The following is a 24,012-nucleotide window of genomic DNA, read 5'->3' as shown; positions in this document are numbered from 1 at the left end:
GTACAAAAATTAAATAGTGCATCATTGTTGGAAACAATGTTTCTTTCGGTCCCTGTGCAAAAATCATTCTGATAACCCCATTACTTTGATCGGAATTAATGAGCTGACTAATCATCAAAATGCAACAAACAAGTAATTAAAGTACAGTAAAAATGAAATAATGACTAAAATAATTATTTGCCTTTCCATTTGTTTGATGGTCAATGGGGATGTGACCTGGCGGACCGGGTTACGGTGTGAAGCACTGATCCTTAGCCTGCTAGAGTGTAGTCATGGATGCTATGGATCAAATTCATGAACAGAGTGTGGAATGGCTGAAAATTACAGGATTCAACATGTGAGAAGTGGTGCTTGCAAGAATAACAAGAGCACATTTTTTAATAGTTCAAAGTCAGAAGAAATTGAGGAATAGTTTCTGTTTGTAGTTCTTTTGAAATACGAGTCCATGTAGCCTGCAACAAAAACAATTTGAGATTGAGCTGGTTAAAAATTCAATTTTTAGTTCTACGTAGCAAGAGTCACTGTATTGTTTGTTGAAAGAGGTAAATAATTTGAAAAAAACATTTCAAAAATGCACATCAAGTTTGAAAGAAAATGTTCAATCTACTATATGTTATACACAGTTTAATATTTGGACTGATATATATTAAATTGTGTGTTTTCCAATGTACTCTGAACAAATTCATATTGAATTTACACTGAAGAATGAAAAATAAATAACTTTTTTTATTTCTAATCAGAACAGGGTACAGACAAATAAAGGATGTGATAGTGACAATTTGGTAAATAATGAGCTTTGGGCAAAATAACTTCCTTTAAGTTGGTAATACTTCATGAAGGATTTAGCATTGCTTTAACCAATTTAAGGCAATGTGTGCCCTGATTCTAGGTGGCAGTTTAAACATTTATTTAAATATTAGATGTAGAATTAGATTTAGCTCTTAGGGCTAATGGAATCAAGGGATAAGGGGAAAAAACAGGAACCGGGTACTGATTTTGGATGATCACCCATGATCATATTGAATGGCGGTGCTGGCTCGAAGGGCTGAATGGCCTACTCCTGCACCTATTTTCTATGTTTCTAAGGTGTTGGTGGAAAAAGGCAATAATTTTGCAAATCATAACCCAACCTAATAGGATTGTTATACATGTGTTAAGTATTTTCCCACTATTACTGTTTGTACTAGAATAAATGTGCATCCAGTGTTCCCAACCTTGTATTCATGGCTATTAAAGGAGGATGTAGATGGAATTGGATGATCAGCCATGATCATATTGAATGGCGGTGCAGGCTCGAAGGGCCGAATGGCCTACTCCTGCACCTATTTTCTATGTTTCTATGAATAAAACTACACAATACTGCCAGTTGTTAATCTGCCAGCAGGTGGCAGTATTGCAACATAAATGGTACAGATTTTCCAGTTCTAGGTGAAAAAACGATTTATGTTGGAACTGAGTTGATCGAACACGAGTGGAAATAATCATTTCCATAGACGTCTGTCAAAGCATTAGGTTAGTTTGCACCTTCCATTAAATGCATCTTCCATTAAATTTATCATTCTCACTTGGTATTGAGCAGCCTTCAACACATTCCTAAATTGGGATATTCATGCTTGCATAAGCCCCTGTCCCACTTAGGAGACCTAAACAGCAACCTCTGGTAACCTTGCCCGCCACTCAAAAAAAAATCAAGGTCGAAGTGACCTGCCACCTCCCACGCATGTGTTGAAAACCTTCCTCGACTATGAAAAAAACCGGCTTCAACTAGACCTGCGACTAAAAAATTGTTGATTTTTAAAATGGCGACCTATTTTTAGTCGAGGCTGGTATTAAACATGATGAAAAAATAGCAGCAAGCTAGATGAAGCCTCGACCACACGGAAGCTACTTTCGACCATTAGGGAGAGTGACCAAAACCTCCTGTGACCTCATGGAAACCTTGGGTGGCGGGCAAGGTCACAAGGTTGCTGTTTCAGTCTCCTAAGTGGGACAGGGGCTTTACGCATGTTTTTGCTTGGTCTTATTTCAGCTTTCAGAAGTTTTATTTTCTTTCAGTCTGCCTTTGACCTCATAGCTGTGAGTTGTGTTCATGAACTGAGGTCATTACCATAAATATTGGGTTTACAGCAGCCAAGGCCAAAGCCAAAGACATGCCTCATATTGTAAAGTTAAATGATGTTAATTATAACTATAGTACATTGATTTCAGTTTTAATGTGGTTTACAGAGTTGATTGTTCCAAAATTTAAGTCATTCAAAAATATTTTTCATAAAAGCTAACAATTTAAACTAATTTTAGACACTCTGAGTAATATGATTTTAAACATATGAAAAATGACGTATACTAAATAGAACCATTTCATGGTTTTGTTAATGTAGCCCAGTCAAATTCTTATTATGGTTATCATTTAAAAAATGTATAATAAGCATGTGTCACTTCAAATGTGGTGTAAAAGGCGTGATTGCCTTTAAACGGAGGGTCATAAACACTGAGGGAAACCTTTGGTCATCAACTCACTCCTAAGCCACAGCCGGTCTTGTGCTGTTTTGACCACAGTCAGTTTTATGTAGTCAGCATTCTTCTTATTTGTACAGATTACACAAACTTTACATAAGCCAATGGATATTTTTAAGGCAGAGATAGAGTCTCAATTAGTACGGGTGTCAAGGGTTATGGGGAGAAGGCAGGAGAATGGGGTTAGGAGGGAGAGATAGATCAGTCATGATTGAATGGTGGGGTAGACCTGATGGGCCAAATGGCCTAATTCTGCTCCTATCACCTATGACCTTATGAATTTTAAACCCATGTGACTGCCCCGTTGTTGTGGAAGTTCCAGGGTTGTATGGAACCAAGAACAACACAGCACAGTAAACAGTCCCTTTTCCCATTGTTTCTATAATAGAGCAAGCAGAGTGCCGCAATACTCCAAATGTGGCCGAACCAAAGTCATAAAAGCTGCAAGCATGACTCGCGACTCTTGTACTCACTGCCACGACTGATGAAGGCAGGCATATCATATCTTCGTATCTTCCTTCGCCACTACATCCGGCAGCGTGTTCCAGGCACTCGCCACCCTCTGTGTAAAAAAAAACTTGTACCACACATCTCCTCTAAACTTTACCCCTCTCATCTTAAAGCTATGTGCTCTAGTATTTGATTTTTTCCATTCTGGGAAATAAGTTATGACTCCCTACCATATTTATTTATGTCTCTTATTGTATTATCTGGTCTCCCTGCAACCTCTGGCATTCTAGAGAAAACAATCGGTCGGTCCCATCTCTCTTTCTAACTAAACCCCCTAATCTAGACATCATTCTGGTAAACCTCCTCTGCATCCTTTCCATAACCTCCACATTCTTCTCGTGAAGGGGTGCCCTGAGCTGTGCGCAATACTCCAAATGCAGCCTAAGCAAAGTCCTATAAGGCTGCATCATGACTTCCTGACCCGTGTACACAAAGCCCTAACCAATGACGGCAAGCACACCATATGCCGCTTTTACCATCCTAAATGCTTGCATTATCACTGTCAGGAAGTTTGGGCCTTGAAGCCCAAGACTCCTGTCCATCTATGCTGTTAAGGGTCATGCCATTAATTGTATATTTTCCCCTTACATTCCACCTCCCAAAGTGCAACACCTCACACTTGCTTGGATTAAACTGCTCCTGCCATTTATTTGCCCACTTCTGTAGCTGTTCTATGTTCCGCTGTATACTTTGACAGCCGCCTTCACAGTCCACAACCCTGAAAAAGCTACTTTATTAACTACTAAACCAGGTTCGCTTCTTAATAAACAGACACCACACAAACTGTTTGGTAGACCAGATCAAAACTTTACTTAACATCGGCCGATGGAAGGAGGGAGGACTCCAGTCAAGTGACCATTACAGACACTTGACCGTCCTCCGTTCACCTCCCCTGAACAACAGAATTACATTGCCTTAAATAGGGTTTTTTTGTCCCCTTAGCACATTTCACAGACATTAGTCATGGTCAGAGGTACAGGAAAAGGTTTCCACAGAATGCATCACATCAAAGGCCTTTGTTTACATAGTACAAGATAACATTGGCCATTTGGTTTACGACATTTTATCTTTCCACTTCCCTGTTCCTCTCTCGTCCTTCATAAACATTGGCTATTTGGATAATGCCATTTTATCTTCACAGAGATCACCCTAGCTGTTTCGCTGCTTCCTCGCTGTCATTTGGTCCCTCATAAACATAGGCCATTTGGTTTATGGCATCTTACTTCAAAGATGTGACTAGCTGTTTCTCTCTTCCTTTCTCGCCTCCTCCCCCATAACATTGGCCATTTGGTTTATGGCATCTTTCTTCAAAGAGATCTCTCTAGCTTCTCCTCTCTGCTTGTCACTTGGGAGACAATGTTATGGTGTTTATTATCCCACACACTGCAACCTGAGGCAAGCCTAATTTGAGACTAAATATAAGCTGTAAGCTAGCCCAGAAACCTATTTTAATATCTTCTTATATTTTAACTAAAATTCAGCTTCATCATTCCATCCTTTTATCAAATTTTTGATAACAACTACAGTCCTTGCTGAGTACATACGAAAACCATAACATCTCATCAGACAAATTAATAGTACACTAGTAACACAATCATTTCATAGTGGACAATCGTTCCACAAGTCCCTCCAAACATTTTAAATGGCCACCAACCTCCCCCGGACGTGACACTAAGATACTACCATAGGACAGGAAAAGGATCATAAAAATTGCTCAGCCTTTATTCGGCTTCGCTTGGAATTCCCCGTGTGCTGGTGTAACTGGTTCATGCTTCTCTTGTGTGGCACTGCATTTGCAACATAACAATGCCTGTCACAAATATACTGTTTCCTAAAAATACACCAGTGCCTTGGTTGTGGCAAAAACAGGTAGATTTAACTGGCCTTTGCAGACCTCTTACTGTCTGTAGTCAGGGTATATTTGCTGCGCTTGTCATGTTTGACTTCAATCTTGTTTAAAAGGAGGTGTGTACCATCCTTTAAATGTGGGTTAGTCCGCAAGTTTGCCATTCTGAAGAAAGTTCAGTCCATGTGGGCTGGGCCACCCCAGAATAAAGGGTGCATCAATAGCCCATAGTCCTTGTTTCCACAAACTGTTCAGTCAATCAAATGTATCCAGCGACGATGATCTTCAATCTTTACAGCAGTTCATGTTGTTAGCAACACTTGGTTGTTCTTTTCAATACAGTCTCAATTTCTTCTTGTCCCAGCACCATCATCGTATAGCTTTTATGGCTTCCAGCAAAGCTCCTCCATCCTGAGAATGTAGATCTGGCAAGACATGGGTTAATTGCCGTCCATACATAATTAGTTAATTGCCCAGGGCCTGTAGGTGGCTTCCCCCCCACTCTCCAGGGGGTGGACACCGCAGCTTTTCCTGTATCAATAAAAAGTTGTAAATCTTGTTCCCAGCTGAGTTTCTCCAGCACTTTTGTCTTCCTTTGATCCTCGTATCTCAGTTCCTTCTTAACACTTCCCTGTGAACTTATTCTTTAATCCAATTATATCCGAAGAGGCTCTCCCCACCTAAATATTCAATTCTCCAAATATGTTCTCTTCCCCAATCTACTTCCCTCAAACCCCCTTTTGTAAGTCATGACAATTTTTCATCTACCTAATTTCCCTCACACAGCACATGCTTCAACATCTTTTTGTTTGCTTGAAAACAGTAATCTTGCTTCATTTGCATTTTAAAAGACAACCTCTGTTATCATATCAAAACAATCTTTCCCACTCAGAATCAGTAATCAATAATACATTTTCTTTTTCTCTGTAATTTTGACATTTCCAATCTCATTTAACACTTTAATCGGGATGAGTCTTTTTTAAACTTGGTTCAAAAGATTTATAATCAACCAACACATTTTATCATTCGAGTATAGCTCCGCCCCCCATTCATGCCTGTTTCTTCACGGGAGCACACCATAAACTGTCTGTCCTATTTGCATTTTAAAGGACAAACTTCTTAAAGTGACACACAACTTTGCTCATTGCTTTGAATTTCACACATTCCACATAAAAAACATTGTTTTACAAGCAGTTTATATACAAAACATTGTTTTACCAGCAGTATATAAACAAAAACATTGTTTTACCAGCAGTATATAATATTTCATCTTCAAAGACATCTCTTTGTAATTTACTTTCCCTTTTTCTGACAAGACTTCTGTTTACCAAAATTCTGGTTACCTAACCCTAATTGGGCATTGATCCAGATCATGATTAGTCAGACTCCCCTTGACTTTTCAGTCTCCCTACCTTATCCTCATTTCTCCATCAAATTTCCCTTCATCCCCAATTTTTTTATAACATAGTTGCCTGTCAGAAAAAGGATTTACCTCCGGGGTAATTTTGTTTTGCAATCCCCATTGACTCTTTCCACCATCCCAGATGCCTGTGGGTGGTGTACACAGTGAAATTGCAGTCGAATATTAAAATGTGCACATTTCTCCTTATTAATAGTGGCAATAAAATGAAGACCATTGTCTGAGCTTATGACATTAGGTAGGCCAAACCTGGGAATAACTTCTCCTAACAACAATGTTACCATAGTTTCAGCAGTATTATTAGTGGTTGGTAGAGCTTCACTCCGCCTGCTAAATAAATCTAAAATCACTAAGCAATATTTATAACACTGGGCCCTTTGGCATTTCAATAAGATCAATCTGTATGCATTCAAATGATCGTGATGGCATTGGCGTCAACCCTGAGGGTATCTTAAAATGGTTTGCCTGGATTACTTTGTTGGCAAATTTTACATTCAGAGGCCTGCCACCACGTTTCCTTTGTTATCCTATCATTCCCTCCTTACCAGCATGGGTAAGACGGGTAAAAAATGTATCGAATACACCAACTTGTCCAAGCGGGGTGTGCTGAATCAATGGCACAGCCCTCCTGTTTCCATAGTTATTATTATATATAAGAGGCGTCCCTCTGTAATGTACATACCTCCTTCATGTTTGGCAGGACCGTTCTATTTGCTAGCATCTGTTTACGTGCTGTCACTACGCATTTGGATGTACAGGCTGCTTGCTTGGATACATTATCAGCAACCTATTGCCTTTTGCTATAGGGTCCCCAGCACCAGTGTGTGCAGCACATTTAACAATGACCAGCTGTTCTGGTAGCATCAATGCGTTAAACAAATTACGCACAGAAAGGCATTCCCGTGCTCCCAATCCTGGGGAGCTTTGTAAGGTCAGAACTTCAAGGTATATGGATGTTACTGACGGAACTGTCCCAGGTAAAGATGCCATTGCTACTGGTAGGGCATAGGTGGACATGTGGACATCTCCCAAGATTATCTAACTCCTCATCTTCATTACCAAATAGGGTCGTCGTGCCAGACATGAAGTCTCCTCCAGAGGATTTACCAGTACTGGGTTTATTTTTTACTAATCATCACCTGTTTCTCACCTCCTGTCTGTCTTTTAATTATTTCCTCTTGTTCCTCTGCCCACTGGCATTCTAGTTGCAATACGTTCCATCCTTACCGAGTGCTATCCTTATTTCGTAACTCTATCCCTTGTTTACATGCCGTATCCATCCAACTTCGATCTCTACTCTCCTCATGCTTCTTTTCTGCTTCTGCTTTCCACGTCTTAATTCCCTTCTTCCATTTCTTTCCTGCCTTCCTTTCCCATATCAACATTTCTGCTTTTTTAATTGTCTCGACATTCCATGTGCCCCCTACTGGCCAGGCTTCATCCCCCAACCGTTTGGTCAACTTATAACTTAACATTCTAAACTTCTTATTATACTTAGGATTCAAATATGTTGGACTGTTATCCAGAGCATTCCCCATAGATAGATAGAAAGAGAAAGAGAAAACAGACTTCTTAATTCCGAATCGTTCCAAATATATCAACCAGGCCGACTCGCTACTCGAGACCCCAGTTTCTCAATTTGGCTGACTTTTTAACTCTTTAATATACGACCCAAGTGTCTCAACGAAGCCGACTCGCTAACCAAGACCCCCGTTTCTCAACCTGGCAGACGTTTTATCCCTTAAAATAAGCCCCAAGTGTCTCAACGAAGCAGACCCGCTATCCGTGACCCCCGTTTCTCAACCTGGCAGACTTCTTAACTCTTTAATATAGAGAGAGAGATAAAAAACAGAAAACAAAGAGAGATAGAAAGAGAAACCGCTCAAGTCCTTCTTAAAAATACATGCACAATTCTATCTTAAAAATACATACACAATCCCTTCTCAAAAATACATACACAATTCTGTCTTAAAAATACATACACAATCCCCTTCTTAAAAAAAACATATAAAGCCCAACTGGTCTTACCTTTGTCTGTTTCTAAGAACCTCGGCAGGGAACCAATTCAATGTCTGATGAAGGATCACAGATGTTCCCGGGAGTTTCTAGGGAGTCGGTCTTACAAGGGGGCCGATAGAGCTCAGTTATCTCCCTTCCAATCCCGGCAACCTCCGCAACCTCTTGCACAGTCAGCTGTTGATGTGGTCCCAGCGAGGCCTGCATAACTACGCCAATGAAAAAGCTACTTTATTAACTACTAAACCAGGTTCGCTTCTTAATAAACAGACACCACACAAACTGTTTGGTAGACCAGATCAAAACTTTACTTAACATCGGCCGATGGAAGGAGGGAGGACTCCAGTCAAGTGACCATTACAGACACTTGACCGTCCTCCGTTCACCTCCCCTGAACAACAGAATTACATTGCCTTAAATAGGGTTTTTTTGTCCCCTTAGCACATTTCACAGACATTAGTCATGGTCAGAGGTACAGGAAAAGGTTTCCACAGAATGCATCACATCAAAGGCCTTTGTTTACATAGTACAAGATAACATTGGCCATTTGGTTTACGACATTTTATCTTTCCACTTCCCTGTTCCTCTCTCGTCCTTCATAAACATTGGCTATTTGGATAATGCCATTTTATCTTCACAGAGATCACCCTAGCTGTTTCGCTGCTTCCTCGCTGTCATTTGGTCCCTCATAAACATAGGCCATTTGGTTTATGGCATCTTACTTCAAAGATGTGACTAGCTGTTTCTCTCTTCCTTTCTCGCCTCCTCCCCCATAACATTGGCCATTTGGTTTATGGCATCTTTCTTCAAAGAGATCTCTCTAGCTTCTCCTCTCTGCTTGTCACTTGGGAGACAATGTTATGGTGTTTATTATCCCACACACTGCAACCTGAGGCAAGCCTAATTTGAGACTAAATATAAGCTGTAAGCTAGCCCAGAAACCTATTTTAATATCTTCTTATATTTTAACTAAAATTCAGCTTCATCAACCCCAGCAATCTTGGTGTCATCGGCAAACTTGCCATCCAATTTTGTCTACATATGCGTCCAAGTCATTTATATATATATCACAAACAACAGGTTCCAGCACAGATCCCTGCTGAATTTCACTGGTCACAGACCTCCAGCCTGAATATTGTCTATTAATAAGACAGTTCTGAATCCAAAATACCAAGTCACTGTTAATCCCCAGCACCTTAATACTCTGGATCAGCCTACCATGAGGGATGTTATCAAATACCTTACTAAAATCCATGCAGACAACATCCACCACCTTCTCTTCATCATTCACCTCCTCAAAAAACTAGATCAAGTTAGTGAGACACGACCTGCAGTGAACCTGACCCAAAACGTCATCCATTCTTTCTCTCCGGAGATGCCGCCTATCCCACCTAGTCACTCCAGCATTTTGTGTCTGTCTGCCGTGTATGAAGCATTGCTGCCTGTCCCTAATTCATTCATTCTTTTCCATATGGGAGTAAACCCTATCTCAAGAAATCCTCTTCAACAGCTTCCCTACCACTGGCGTGAGGCTCACCGGCCTATAATTCTCGGGATTCTCCCTACTTCCCTTCTTAAACAAATGAACAACATTCCAGCTACTCTCCAGTCCCCCGGGAAGTCCTCTCTGTGGCTCTCGAAGCCAAAAAGATCTTCCAGTCTGCTGTAATCACCTCTCTTGCTTCTTTCAATGAACAGAAATAGATCTGATCGGGCCCTGGGGATTTATCCACCTTAATGCTCTTCAAGAACCCCAACACCACCTCCTTATTAATTTCAAACTGATCTTGCATATTAGTATTCTCCACACTAATCTCACTGTCCTCCATATTCGTTTCCTTGGTTTAAACAAATGCAAATTATTATTTAGTACATCGTCTACATCCGTGACTCCAAGCACAAGTACTCCCCATTACCCTTGTGCAGTCCTACCATCTCCATGATTACCCTCTTGTTTTTAAACTAGTTATTAGAAGCTTTAGGATTTTCTTTAATCTGACTTGACAAAATCATTTCATGCCCTTTTAATCGCCCATTTGAGTTATATCCTCCTTGCTGTATATTCCTCGAAGACCCTACCAAATTTCATCCTCTCTCTTCCGGAGATTTCATCCTCTCTCTTCCTACTTATGTCATTGGTACCAATATGGACAACAACCTCGCACTGCTTGCCCTCCCCTCTCAGATTGTCCTGTGCTCGCCCAGAGACAATCTTGACCCTGGGACCACGGAGGCAACACACCATCTGAAGAAGGGTTTCGGCCCGAAACGTCGCCTATTTCCTTCGCTCCATAGATGCTGCTGCACCCGCTGAGTTTCCCCAGCAATTTTGTGTACACACCATCCTGAAGTCTTGGTTATGTCCACAGGCACTACTGCCTGTATCCATGACTAAAGAGCCCTCATGACTATAAAGTCCTCTATCACTACCCTGCTGTTGAACAGAGCCAGACTTGCCACTAGGGGCACCGCATTGAAGGCAACCCCTGCCTACAGTCTGTTTGTTTGTCTATCTTTTTTATTTTTAGTTAGTTTTAAAAGTATGTTTCTTTAGTTTCTTTAGCTTTTCTATGTGGGGGAGGAGGGAAGGGTAAGGGGGAAACCGTTTCCCAGTCACTTCTATTCGCCGAGTCACGTCCTCGCCCCCCCTACTCGCGGCCTACCAACTGGATTGAAGCGGCCTTTCCTGCCAGAGCTCCAGCAGCGGCGGCGCAGCATTGGATTCACCACAGAGCGGGCGATGCCTTACCTGGGATCGCCATTGAAGCTCCAGAGTGCTGGGCCTGCTGCTTCAACATCGGAGCTGTGGTTCGTAGAGCTTCCAAAGTGGGCGGCGCTGACTTCAACATCGCGGAGTCCTGGGGCCCTTGGCCGATGGCTGCCAGCGTTGAATCTCCGTCTGTGGACTTCGGGAGCCGCGGACTCCGGTAGGAGGTGGCCGTTTCGGATGTCCAAGCCGCGGAGGATGTTCTCCAGTCCCGATGTCGGACTTCCATCACCCCGGCGAGCGGGCCTGAACATCAGGCCGCCCGTAGCGGCGACAGCGGGGTTTCGGGAGCCCCCCGACCACGGAAGGACAACAGAGGAGGATGACTGAATTTTGGAGCCTTTGAAAACTTTGGAATTTTGGAAGCTTTGATCCCGCTGTGTGGGGATGTCTGTGTTAAAGACTATCGTGTTCTGTGCTCTTCATTATTCGTATGGCTGCATGGCGACCACACATTTCACTGTACCAATTGGTACATGTGACAAATAAATGTATCTTGTATCTTGTACTTGGTACCATTGCTCTGCTGCCGCTGTTATTTACTCCTGAGAGGCCAAATCCCCCCCCCCCCAACAGTATCCAAATTGAAAGATATTGAAATGCCAATTTTAATGAAAACATTTTTGCAAAAGCTCTATGTGTGAGCCAGTGGGTGTTTCTTGGCTAACTGTCAGCCTTGAGTCATTTACTGAGCAAGATTTCCTTTTCCTCCCCACTTTGCACAACCAGCGTAGCTGTCATGTCTCTGTAAGTCCTGCATTTGTCGTTAATCAGCACTGACAGCAATTTGTCTGATGGGCACGATAATTATAGAACTACACAACAATTCCATTGCCATGTATAAAGATAAAGGAAAGGCTAACTTTTTTGAGTCTTTATTCTCCCTTATATATATGCACCTGCTCATACTTAACAGATGCGTGCACCTCTCCTTTTAAGAAACTAGGGGATCTCATCTTTAATCAGTCTTCCGTACTTTCTAATGGATCAGTGTGGCACCTGGTTTTAAAACCTGGAGTTGGTTTGCTCACCCCCCCAGGCTTCTGTGAAACACAATTTTTGCAGATTTTGATTTCGAGCAACAATTAAGGAAGTCATGGCTTCAAATAAGACCATTACGAATGCCACAGTCAAGAGGGCATTTGGCTATGCAGATTCTTTAAAAGCACCCTTCAATAGACAATAGGTGCAGGAGTAGGCCACTCGGCCCTTCGAACCAGCACTGCCATTCAATGTGATCATGCCTGATCATCCCCATTCCTGCCTTCTCCCCATATCCCCTGACTCCGCTATCTTTAAGAGCCCTATCTAGCTCTCTCTTGAAAGAATCCAGAGAACCGGCCTCCACCGCCCTCTGAGGCAGAGAATTCCACACACTCACAACTCTCTGTGAGAAAAAGTGTTTCCTCGTCTCCGTTCTAAATTGCTTACCCCTTATTCTTAAACTGTGGCCCCCGGGTCTGGACTCCCCCAACATCGGGAACATGTTTCCTGCCTCTAGCGTGTCCAAACCCTTAATAATCTTATATGTTTCAATAAGATCCCCTCTCATCCTTCTAAGCTCCAGAGTGTTCAAGCCCAGCTACTCCATTCTCTCAGCATATGACTGTCCTGTTATCCCGGGAATTTACCTTGTAAACCTACGCTGCACCCCCTCAATAGCAAGAATGTCCTTCCTCAAATTAGGGAACCAAACTGCACACAATACTCCAGGTGTGGTCTCACTAGGGCCCTATACAACTGCAGAAGGACCTCTTGGCTCCTATACTCAACTTCTCTTGTTATAATTGAATTCATGCCATTCGCTTTCTTCATTGCCTGCTGTACCTGCATGCTTTCTTTCATTTTATGATGATCAAGGACCCACAGATCCCGTTGTACTTCCCCTCCAGGGCCGGCCTTCAGCCAATTGGACCAATTGCTCCCAATTGGGCACCGCACCTAAGGCGGCCCCGTGCTAGGCTGGTGGGCAACACACACTATCCCCTCAGCAGCGACCCCAGTAGGTGAAATTCCTCACCGACAACAACACAGCCCCGTGGTTAACTCTCAATACTGTCACCGGCACCAGTGATGGAAATCGGGGGGGTACGCAGGGGGACGGCGTTCCTCTACTTTTCAGTTTTCAGCTCGGGTTTAATGAGTACTGCAGAAAGATTGGAGTCGTTTATCACTTGATTCAACTGAGACGAAAACGATTTGTCAACTGCCACTGTTAGCAGCCAGTAGTTTACACGTAGTTATACAATGTGTCACCAATACATCGATCTGCATTCCTCAGTCAATATAATTGTGTTTTGACCAAGTATTAATGACGCCGTGTTCCTTTGAACAAAATTCACGGCAGAATTTCTTAAAACTTACTGTCATTAAGGGCTCCGGACCGCGAGCACGGGCTTCTTCTGTGCAGGTACAGTCATTCACCCACGTTATTTTAAGAAGGAACTGCAAATGCTGGAACAATAGAAGGTGGACAAAAATGCTGGAAAACTCAGCGGATGAGGCAGCATCTCACCCGCTGAGTTTCTCCAGCATTTTTGTCCACCCACGTTATTTAGTAATTTGTACCTTTCATTTAGGGATGTTATATGAATTTAAAAATAATAAGTTTATGCATGTTGTTTTCTCTCTTTCCTTCAAGATTAGTTCTTCTGTTTGGCTTTATTTGCTTCAGTTTTATTTAGTGTTATTTATCACGTTGTGGTTGTAGCTTTTGAACGATTTAAACGTATCGGATTTTTAAAATTCATAGCATTGTCCGAGCGCCAAATTCCTTCAGCTGTACCTGCAACTGAAGCTATGGGGGGATTAGTAGACCTTGAAGAGGCATTGACACATTGTTTTTATGTAGATGGGTAATAGAGAAGGTCTCCGGACCGCGAGCTCACTGACTGAATGATGCAGACGTCCGGACTGAAAATCACACCCTTCCGATCAATTATTCAAGAGAACATGCTACTTTTTGCTTTGCCCATTTTCAAAATGTAGAATTTTGAATTTGACGTTTGATTGGTTCAAGGAGACTGCAAAGCTCATAATATATTTTTTTTTACACACTGTAACTTTCCACATTTCTACGTTTGGGTATGTATGTGGCAATTACGGCTCATGGAATTTTCTCCCATACTACTAGTTATATTCGTACCAACATATTTCAATACATGAAATTTTGGATCTTTCCCAACCCTTTAAAAAAAGCCTGAAGAAGGGACCCGACCCTAAACGTCGCCTAGTCATTCCCCCCCATAGACACAAAATGCTGGAGTAACTCAGCGGATCAGGTAGCATCTCTGGAGAGAAGGAATAGGTGACGATTTGGGTCGAGACCCTTCTTTGGACACTCCATAGATCCAGCCTGACCTGCTGAGTTCGCCAGCACTTTATGTTTTCCTCTTAAAATAAATCTGTGGTCCGTTGAAGAAACAACACGATAGACCACTCTGGTTTTGCTGTACACTTCATACTGTAGAACACATCATAATGCACCCTGAGTGATTTAATGGGGTTAGATTATTTTTTTTAATCTGTTGTCTAGAATTAATCGATACCCACCCTATGTACTTTATATCAGATTTAAATCAGAATTCCGATTTTTTTGTTTTCCTATTTGTCAATTTTTTGTGCCCGATTATTTGGCGGACAATCAACCGCTGTCTCCAAGGGCATTTTGGCCAATCACATAATGCAGTTTAATGGTAATTAGCAGCTACGGTAAAGGTTGGAAGCCAAAGGTTGAGGTACAGACAGTCAGATGAGAGCAGGAGAGATTAAGACAGTGTATAATCAATCCATAGCACCTTAGTGTACAATTTCATAATATATGCTAAATAACAAGGCTGGCAGATCTTGGCTGGGAACCTGGGGCTCACCAAAATTGTTCCCAATTGGGCCCCGCACTTCCTAAGGCCGGCCCTGTTCCCCTTTTCCCAACTTGACACCATTTAGATAGTAATCTACCTTCCTGTTTTTGCTACCAAAGTGGAAAACCTCACATTTATCCACATTAAACTGCATCTGCCGTGTATCTGCACACTCACCTAACCTGTCTGTCACCCTGCATTCTCATAGCATCCTCCTCACAATTCACACTGCCACCCAGCTTTGTGTCATCTACAAATTTGCTAGTGTTACTTTGATTTAGTTCCCTTCATTTAGTTCCATTCGCCCTTTCCCTATAAATTCAAATACTTTCCCCTCCAATATTTATCTAATGTCCTTTCTAAAGTTATAATTGAATCTGCTTCCAACACCCTTTCAGGCAGATCATTCCAGATAATCATAACTCACTGCATGATTTTTTTTCCACTTGTGGCTTCTGAATTTTTTTGCCAAATATCTTTGAATAATACTTCCATGGTGCTTTTAAGACAAAGGTAAAAATTACCTATTTGATGGAAAAACCTAAATGCTTCTTCAGAGGTGAGATTTAAGGGATGTGTGAAGAGGAAAGAAGGCAAAAAGAAAAGTACACCAGAGATTGGAACATTGACAGCAGATGGCATACTGATAATTCTTTTAAATTATTTTTTAATAATATTTTTATTAGAAGCATGTGCATATCATAATACAAACATTTCTTATATATCAATCCTACGTTGCTAATAGGTGGGAATCCAGCTATCAAAATAATAGTGGTCCTCCTTTATCAGTTGTATATTAACTCTGCTTCTATTTAGGTTTTTTTTATAGATAGAAAGTGAGAAATAAAAAAGAAAAGGCATGATAAAGAAGAATGGAGTAATTTATCAATAATACAACTGGAGATAGGTCCGTAAGTTATAAAGCATAACTATTCATCTAATCCTGAGCTCAAGTTTCAGATTCCCGTGCTGAACCAATTTACCCTTTCAAAAAATCAATAAATGGAGACCATATTCTATCAAATAATTCTTGTTTGTCAATTAAGACAAGTCTAGTTCTTTCCAAATGTAAGGTCTGCGATATTCCCATAATCCACATTTTAATTGTGGAGGTTATAGGACCTTTCCAAAATTTTAATATTAATTTTTTCCCAGTTATTATACTATAATCAAGAAAGTTTATTTGGTTTGTTGTAAGTCTTAGGCTTTGTTCTGATATTCCTAATATTATTAGTTTTGAGTCGGGAATCCAATTGGGTATTGACAACTTCAGAAATTATTCTGAAAATGTCCGTCCATACTGATAATTCTAATTAACTTTGAGGATAAGCAAAACGTAGATGTTGGAACTTTAGGATTGGAGAAAATTAGTGAGACCATGGGTGATTTGAAATGAAAGATGAAAATCTTAAATGACTAAGGGCAAAATGCATGGAGGCAATGGATGGAAAGGATTGGTGCGGCAGAGGTTTGTATCACTTCAAGTTTACGGACGGTAGAATGAAGACCAGCTCAGAGCACTTTGATGTAGTCCAGTGCGGAGTGAAAAGAGATGGTTGATATGTGAACAGCAGATGGCTATCTCAAGTCAAGTCAAGTCAAGATAGTTTATTGTCATGTGTCCTAGATATAACAATGAAATTCTTGCTTGCTGCAGCACAACAGAGTATTGTAAGCATAAATACAGAACAGTTCAATGTGTCTATATAGCATAGACTATATATACATGCATAAAAAACAGATAAAGAGCAATAGGCTGTTATAGTTCAGAGTTTGTTTGATGGCGAGTTTAATAGCCTGATGGCTGTGGGGAAGCAGCCATCAACCTTGATGTACCAGATTTCAGGCTGCTGTACCTTCTACCTGATGACAGCAGAGAGATGAGTGTGTGGCTAGGATGGTGTGGGCCCTTGATGATGTTGGCAGCCTTTTTGAGGCAGCGACTGCGATAGATCCTGTCAGAGTATAGAAGTGAGATCGACCGATTGACCAAATGGTGCCAGCACAATAAGCTGGCTCTCAATACCAGCAAAACCAAGGAACTGGTTGTGGACTTTGGAAGGGGTAGGATAGGGACCCACAATCCCATTTATATCAACTGGACGAAGGAGGTGAGAGTCATCTTAGTCACTATGTAGTGAAGGTTATGAATACTTTGCTTCAAGTTTTGAATTGATGTTTAGTTATCTGAAAGGCAGTACGATAGCCACAAGTAATTGTTCATTATAGATGAAGCATTCAAAAATGACAACTGACTAAAGACTGATTCCTTCAAATCATTTAAGGTTTTTCCTCCAATCCAGGTTCTTGACATTGTAACTAATAAACTACCTCACGGTAACGGGCATGAAACTAATAGGTGGTAATATTAATTGTCATTACATTTATTAGGATACTTTGAAAAGTCAACTGCTGTAAAATATGTACTTTGTATTAAGTGGAACTAATCAACGAGCATTAGTCAACTGGTTATGAAATGGGTGGTAAACAAGCCAGGTTTGGCGATGTGAAATACACGTCTGAAAATTATAAACCTTGATTCCATATGTTTGCACTTACTGCAGTAACTTCTGAGATAAATCATTTGACAAGCTTATCTTTTTGTTCTGCTGCTAATTACTTCTCGTCATTTTAATAGAACCTGCAATTGCTTGGAGCTACAGCGATTGAAGATAGACTACAAGACCAAGTTCCTGAAACTATAGAAACATTATCCAAAGCAGACATCAAAATTTGGATTCTGACGGGAGACAAACAGGAAACCGCTATTAATATAGGTAGAGTTACATCTAATAGTGTTCCACTGAAAGTTGTTTTTAAATTGTGCATGCATGTCCTTATGCAAGACTGAACTGGATAAATGTGAAAACCAAAGTGCTATATTTTCATTTTAAGTCTCTACATGTTTTAATTTAAAACGGGGGAGGAAAGTATCTGTCCAAAGACCAAACAAGCTCGATAAAGTGCTTGCTCCTTTCTGCAAGGGGAGAAAATAATCTTAATTTTGAAAATAAATCTTGGAAAGGCTGTAGAATGTGGTAAAGTATTATCCTGTACAGTTTTGTTGTTTGTGGGAGGAGTGTCCGAGAGTGTCACAGATTCAGAAGATAATGCAAGAACAGTGCAGTTCTGATCCAAAGATAGACACAAAGTACTGGAGTAAATCAGCGGGTCAGGCAGCATTTCTGGAGAAAAAGGAAGGGTGATGATTCGGGATTCAAATGTTTCAAATGTACCAATTAAAGTACAGTGATATGCGAATTACCATACAGCCATACGAAAAAAGAAGCAACAAGTCACACAACTACATGAAAGTTAACTTAATCATCCACCACAGCGGATTCCCCACATTCCTCACTGTGATGGAAGGCAAAAAAGTGCAACTTCTTCCTCTTTATTCTCCCACGGTCAAGGCAGTTGAACCTTCCGTCGGGGCGATTGAAGCTCCCGTGCCGGGGCGATCAAAACTCCTGCGTCAGGATGGTCGCAACTCCCGCGGCTTGGAGTTCCCGAAGTCAGTCTCTGATTAGAGACCACGGGCTCTGTGATGTTAAGTCCGCAAGCACCCACGGTTGGAGCTCTGAGGTCGACCTCTGGTAAAGGGATCGCGAGCTCTGCGATGTTAAAGTCCCGTAGGCTCCCCGCGGTGGAACTCTCAAAAGTCGGTCTCCAGCAAAAGCCAGCAACTCCTCGATGTTTGGCCGCAGTGCAGACGGAGATACGATAAGGAAACAAATCGCATCGCCGTCGAGGAAAGAGATTGGATAAATATCCCTTATTCCTCCAACCCCCACCCCCTACATAAGCTAAAGAACACTAAAAACATACATTTAGCACATACAATTAAAACACAAAGAAGGAAAGGACACACAGATTGTTGGCGAGGCAGCCATTGCTGGCGCCACCTGGTGGTCAGGGGTTTGGACCTTTCTTCAGATCTTGTGATCCATTTTGTTAATGACCAATCCAATCACAGCTGTATTCCATGCCTTGTTAGCAGGCAACATAAGCTTTTCACTGCACCTCTGTACACGAGACAATAAATTAAACTGATCTGTAATAACTTAACACTTCAGGTTCATGATCTTGCATTCAGTGGTATGGATGATAGGGGCAGATGAAATTTGAACTGAGAAATGTAGTGTTTTACATTTTGGTAGAATGAAAAGAGGCTAGGTTAACAAGAGGGCACAATTCTAAAAGGGGTGTAAAGAATCGGACCCAAGGAAGTAAGTTCAAAGTTTATTAAAAGTAGCTTAACAGATTGAGAGTTAGATTTTAAAGAAGACATTTGATCTTTATAACAAGAGGCAGAATGCAAGAACAACAAGTAATGGTGCAATTCTACAAAACATGGTTGGGCCACAACTGGAGTTGTGACCAATTCTGGAGGCCACGCCTCTGGAAGGTTACAAAGGCTTTAGAATGCCAACGCAATTCCAAGATGAAGGAATTTGGTTGTGTGAAGCAACAGGAGAGGCAGGACTTGGGGCTTCAAACAACATGGATCATTTGGCTTTCTCCCGGGGAAACTATTGAACGAGTTCCCTTCTCGTGCAACTCTATCTCACTCATGCCCATCAACTTCCATTCAAATCTATATGCCATTAACCCACAAGAAGAGCTAATTTGCAGTTGCTGCCACCAGCATGATTTTATCATGTCGGAGGAATCTGAAGCACTGCGAGCCAAGATTCCAGGTCAGGCTCAAACTTGGGTCCAGGGAAGTGCAAAGCAGCAGCACTAACTGCTGCACAACCATAACTGCCTCGGAACATAGCTTGCCTTATGATATGATATGGATACGATAGAACTTTATTTATCCCGGGAGGAAAATTGATCAAAAATGGTGCCAAGATCTTTGGGACCTGTTGGAATGAGGTAGTCATAGGGACTTGCAGTAGAGAGAAATTGTTCCCTTTGGTAGAAGAATAAAGATCGGGGGATGAGAGCAAAGGGGACATTGTGAAAAGTTGTTCACATTGTGAGTATTCAGAGTCTGAAATACATTACTGAGGTAGCAGTGGATGCCGGCCGGGTCATTAGTGGTGTTCAAAAAGTAGCAAGTTAAGTGAGAATTCACAATTATGGGAAGATGGACAAGCTGAATTGATCTTGCATTGAGCCAGTGTGAACAGTGAACAGAACACATAGAACCATTCAGTTATTCCATTTCTGTGACCTCGTAGCTATTATCATACAGAAACTTTCCACCAACTGGCTACACTTAACGCACAGGATTACAGCTATGGTTGTTGAAGTATCCTGAAAGATGGCAACAATATAGGAGACCAGGCCTTATACCAAAGTAAATTATTAACTACTGTGTTGTATCTCAAATTGTCTGAACTTCCAGGTGAATTTGTTGAGGTTTATGTTGAAGAAGCATATTCTAGTTTAGTTTATTATTTATTATTGTCACATGTACCAAGGTACAGTGAAAAGCTTTGTTTTGCATGCTGTCCAATCAACTCAGATATTACTATACAATCAAGCCATACCCAAGTACAAGAGGTAGAGTGAAGGGAAAAGGCAGAGTGCAGAATATAGTTCTCAGAATTATAGTGCACCAGTCCCTTAGGTGAAGTCCATTATCTGCAATGGGGTGGAGTGACATGGACAATATCCTAGTTTATGGATGAACCATTCAGAAGCCTGATAACAGAGCAGAATCAGCTGTTCCTTAGTGTGGTGGTGTGCGCTTTCCAGCTCTTGTGCCTTTTTCCCGATGGGACAAGAAGGAAACACCAGGGTGGGATATCTTTGATTATATTGGCTGCTTTTCTGAGGAAGCATGAAGTGTAGATGGAGTGAATAGTGGGGAATCTAGTCTGCTCCCATTTATGTCAGAGCAGGTTAAATAATGGAACAATTTCTTGAGTGAAAAAATAGTTGCAGCATTAACTTGTCAGAAACTAACAAATGAAAATCAGGAATGTAATCAGAACTCTGCATAGCTTTATAATAACTTCCATCCTAAGTATTCCAACCCATCAAGATAAAGCCCAAAAGTCAATTAGCCTATTTATCTTTTTCCTTCCACTAGTTTTTTGTCATTTCTGTCCTTAAACCCAATTCTTTCTGCTTCTCCATGTCTCCCTGGTTATCGCCTTTTGGAAAATACTTTAAAGTATTACTTTCAAGTATAATCACAGATTCTTGGGATAGATATTCTTAGTGCCATTACACATCCTTTTTTGTTAAAGGAATACAAACACATTTAATTCTCTTTCAGCTATCTTTAATAGACTCCTTAAAGTAATCTGCTGAGTAATAAAAATACCCATCATATATTTTTGTTAAAAACGTCTGCTGATTCCTGATGGCCATTCAGTTTAAATTTACTGATCCAGTGAGTTTGGGCATCCCATTCAGGAGCCAAAGCTTGACCAAATCCACAAGTCTTGCCGTTACTATGCTATTTTAAGTGTTGACCAGCCTGTGTAAAGAAGTTTTCAAAAGGGAACTGCAGATGCTGGAATATCGAAGGTACACAAAATTGCTGGGGAAACTCAGCGGGTGCAGCAGCATCTATGGAGCGATGCTGCTGCACCCGCTGAGTTTCCCCAGCAATTTTGTGTACCTTGTGTAAAGAAGTTTCCTGTTTGTTATGCTTAAGTTACTTTTCATACATTTTATAATATGTATGTGTAGGAAGATACTGCAGATGCTGGTTTAAACCGATATACACAAAATGCTGGAGTAACTCAGCGGGAAAGGCAGCATCTCCGGAGAAAAGGAATGGGTGACATTTTGGGTCGAGAAGAAGGGTCTGGACCCGAAACGTCACCCATTCCTTCTCTCCAGTGATGCTGCCTGTCCCGCTGAATTACTCCAGCATTTTGTGTTTATGATATGGGCCTTTGCCTCCAGTTCAAAGTAAATTTCTTGGTTTACTTTATCCAAATTATCTTGTATTTTATGTACAATTAAATCATAAACATTCTGGAATCACATCCTTACAAACTGGAACAACTCCAAATCCTCCAAGTAACTCACACCATTGACATCTGTCACCAGCCTGTTGCCTCTTCACTGAACTTTCAATGCTCAAGTATTTCCCAATTCAATTTGTAGCTTGCAACAGTGACAATAATGCCATCAAATTTATGATACAAGATTAGATCCACATGTCCTTTCTAAAAGTGAGATAATATTGAAATTGTTCCTGAGCAGCTTTCCCACATCCTTCCTCCCATGTCAGCATGCTTAATTTTTTAATATCCTGTTTTGTAAATTAACTTTGTGATTTTCAGATGTGAAGTTGCAGATAATGCACTATTTGGATATCTTTCTGTTGTGCATTACCCAAAACATAGTTAATGAAAAAAAAAATCTAATAGTACAGTAAACTCTACATTTTGTTGCATCAAGGTTTTTGTCTTTCTTTGAATCTTTCTGGAAATGTATTTAATTTTATCTCCCCAACTGCATTTATCATTTTCATTCCTGCTAAAAGATTGGGGCTGCACACAAAAATAGTACTTACAAATGTTTCAGAGATTCTCTTTGAAACTGGCTCTTGGTATATTTGGACTAAGCTAGTTTTTCCACCATTGATCCTGTAAATTGGACTACAGGCAGTCGGCTGGTTACGTAAGGTTTTGGTTCATGTGAATTGTCCTCGAGCCCATTTCTCGGAGTCAGAAACATCTGTTTTTGCTAGTAACCCATATCGTGTTGCTCTGCAGACACTTGTTATAACTCTTGTTTCATCGAATATTCACCCTAACACTGCCCATAATTAAACTAGTGGGATATTTACTGTATCTGTCATTAATGACTACCACAAAATATTATTACGACTGTCTAGAAAAATGTATTAAAAATGTAATGGAGAATATAGAAAAAGTCGGATTTCCCCAAGGTCATACACAACTGATAGGATACAGAATCCGGACATTTTTGAGTATTGAAGTCCTTATAAAACCTTCTACTTCAAATCTGGACATTTAAAATGGGTCAATTCATTGTATATCAGTAAATTATTTTATAATTCACTGTTATTTCCATCTGAGTTTTAATAATGCATAGCTGGAAAGAAATGCCTGAATTACAGATAGCGCCAACAATTGTACAACTGTATTCCAGTGTAAGCTTTACAATAGATACGTTGATTTATTTTTAACAGATGCTAATAGCTGTGTTTTTTTAAAAAGGGTATGCATGTAAACTTCTGACGAAAAACATGGGTCTTATGGTTCTAAATGCAGACACTCTTGATGTAAGTATTTAATGTCTTTCTTGTTTTGTGTCAGTGATTAATTCTCATTAATTTTTGATTAAACTTTATAATGAAATCCCAAATCTTATTGAGTTATAAATGCCCTTAGGCATTAGGTGATTTCCCAAATTAGCAGTTTTCTATTGCTTCTGCCTGTTGCCCACTGAAGTTACCAAACAAGCCTTCGGTTTAGTGGCAGTATAGGAGTTCTGTTTTTTATCATTTGAACTAAAGGAAAAACTGCAAAATGTGCCACAACATTCGGCTTTAATATCTAAAATCAGCATTAACGTTTTGAATGCCATCAGTGTCGCAGTGTGAAATTGAGGTGGTTGACTGTTTTGAGTCAAATAAATGAGATGTTAATGGGGAATGATTATTTTATCAACACTGCAAAATAATTTATTTGCCAGCTCTCCTCTACGCAAAGGCATCAACTCTGCTGCAGTGCAAGAGCACAAGTCATTTACAATACCTAACCAATAGTCCATTCACAGTTAACAACCAATTTGGTCACCAGGTGTATCACAGTGGTCAAATACTATACCTGTAAAAGAATCAATTCAATCAGACTCACTGAACCACGCAAGAAAGCTGAATGAGTTTCGCTTCCGCCTTACTAAAGCTACTTGTGCAACCTTGGTGACATTTTTATTAGTGCTGATTTCTAACCTGCTGAGGACTCGTCTGCTGCTGCCGCTCAGCCCATCTCCGCCCTGCCTACCTACCTACCTGCCTGACTGCACACTGTCGTAGCTGGGCCGCGGGGGGGCGGGGGGATGGAGTTGGTGTTCATCATGGTGGGCTGGTGAAGAAGATCTCCGAGAAGGTCGTGAGGGTGTGTTACCGCACCCG

The 24,012-nt window shown here is 40.9% G+C and overlaps 1 protein-coding gene across 5 annotated transcripts in view; it reads left to right on the top strand.

The window, feature by feature from the left end:
• The window catches only part of atp8a1 (ATPase phospholipid transporting 8A1), a 330,023-nt gene that overhangs the window by 198,833 nt on the left and 107,178 nt on the right, over window positions 1–24,012 (top strand). For all 5 annotated transcript variants that reach the window (XM_033027892.1, XM_033027903.1, XM_033027886.1 and 2 more), the window contains 2 exons: window positions 17,572–17,710; window positions 23,093–23,157. In XM_033027892.1, the coding sequence (XP_032883783.1) occupies window positions 17,572–17,710; window positions 23,093–23,157 (204 nt within the window). The remainder of the gene's footprint in view (window positions 1–17,571; window positions 17,711–23,092; window positions 23,158–24,012) is intronic.

This window comes from Amblyraja radiata, chromosome 1 (assembly GCF_010909765.2).
Source record: "Amblyraja radiata isolate CabotCenter1 chromosome 1, sAmbRad1.1.pri, whole genome shotgun sequence".
Taxonomy (NCBI): domain Eukaryota; kingdom Metazoa; phylum Chordata; class Chondrichthyes; order Rajiformes; family Rajidae; genus Amblyraja; species Amblyraja radiata.
The sequence above is the reverse complement of the archived record's forward strand: the minus strand, read 5'-3'. Positions and strand labels throughout refer to the sequence as shown.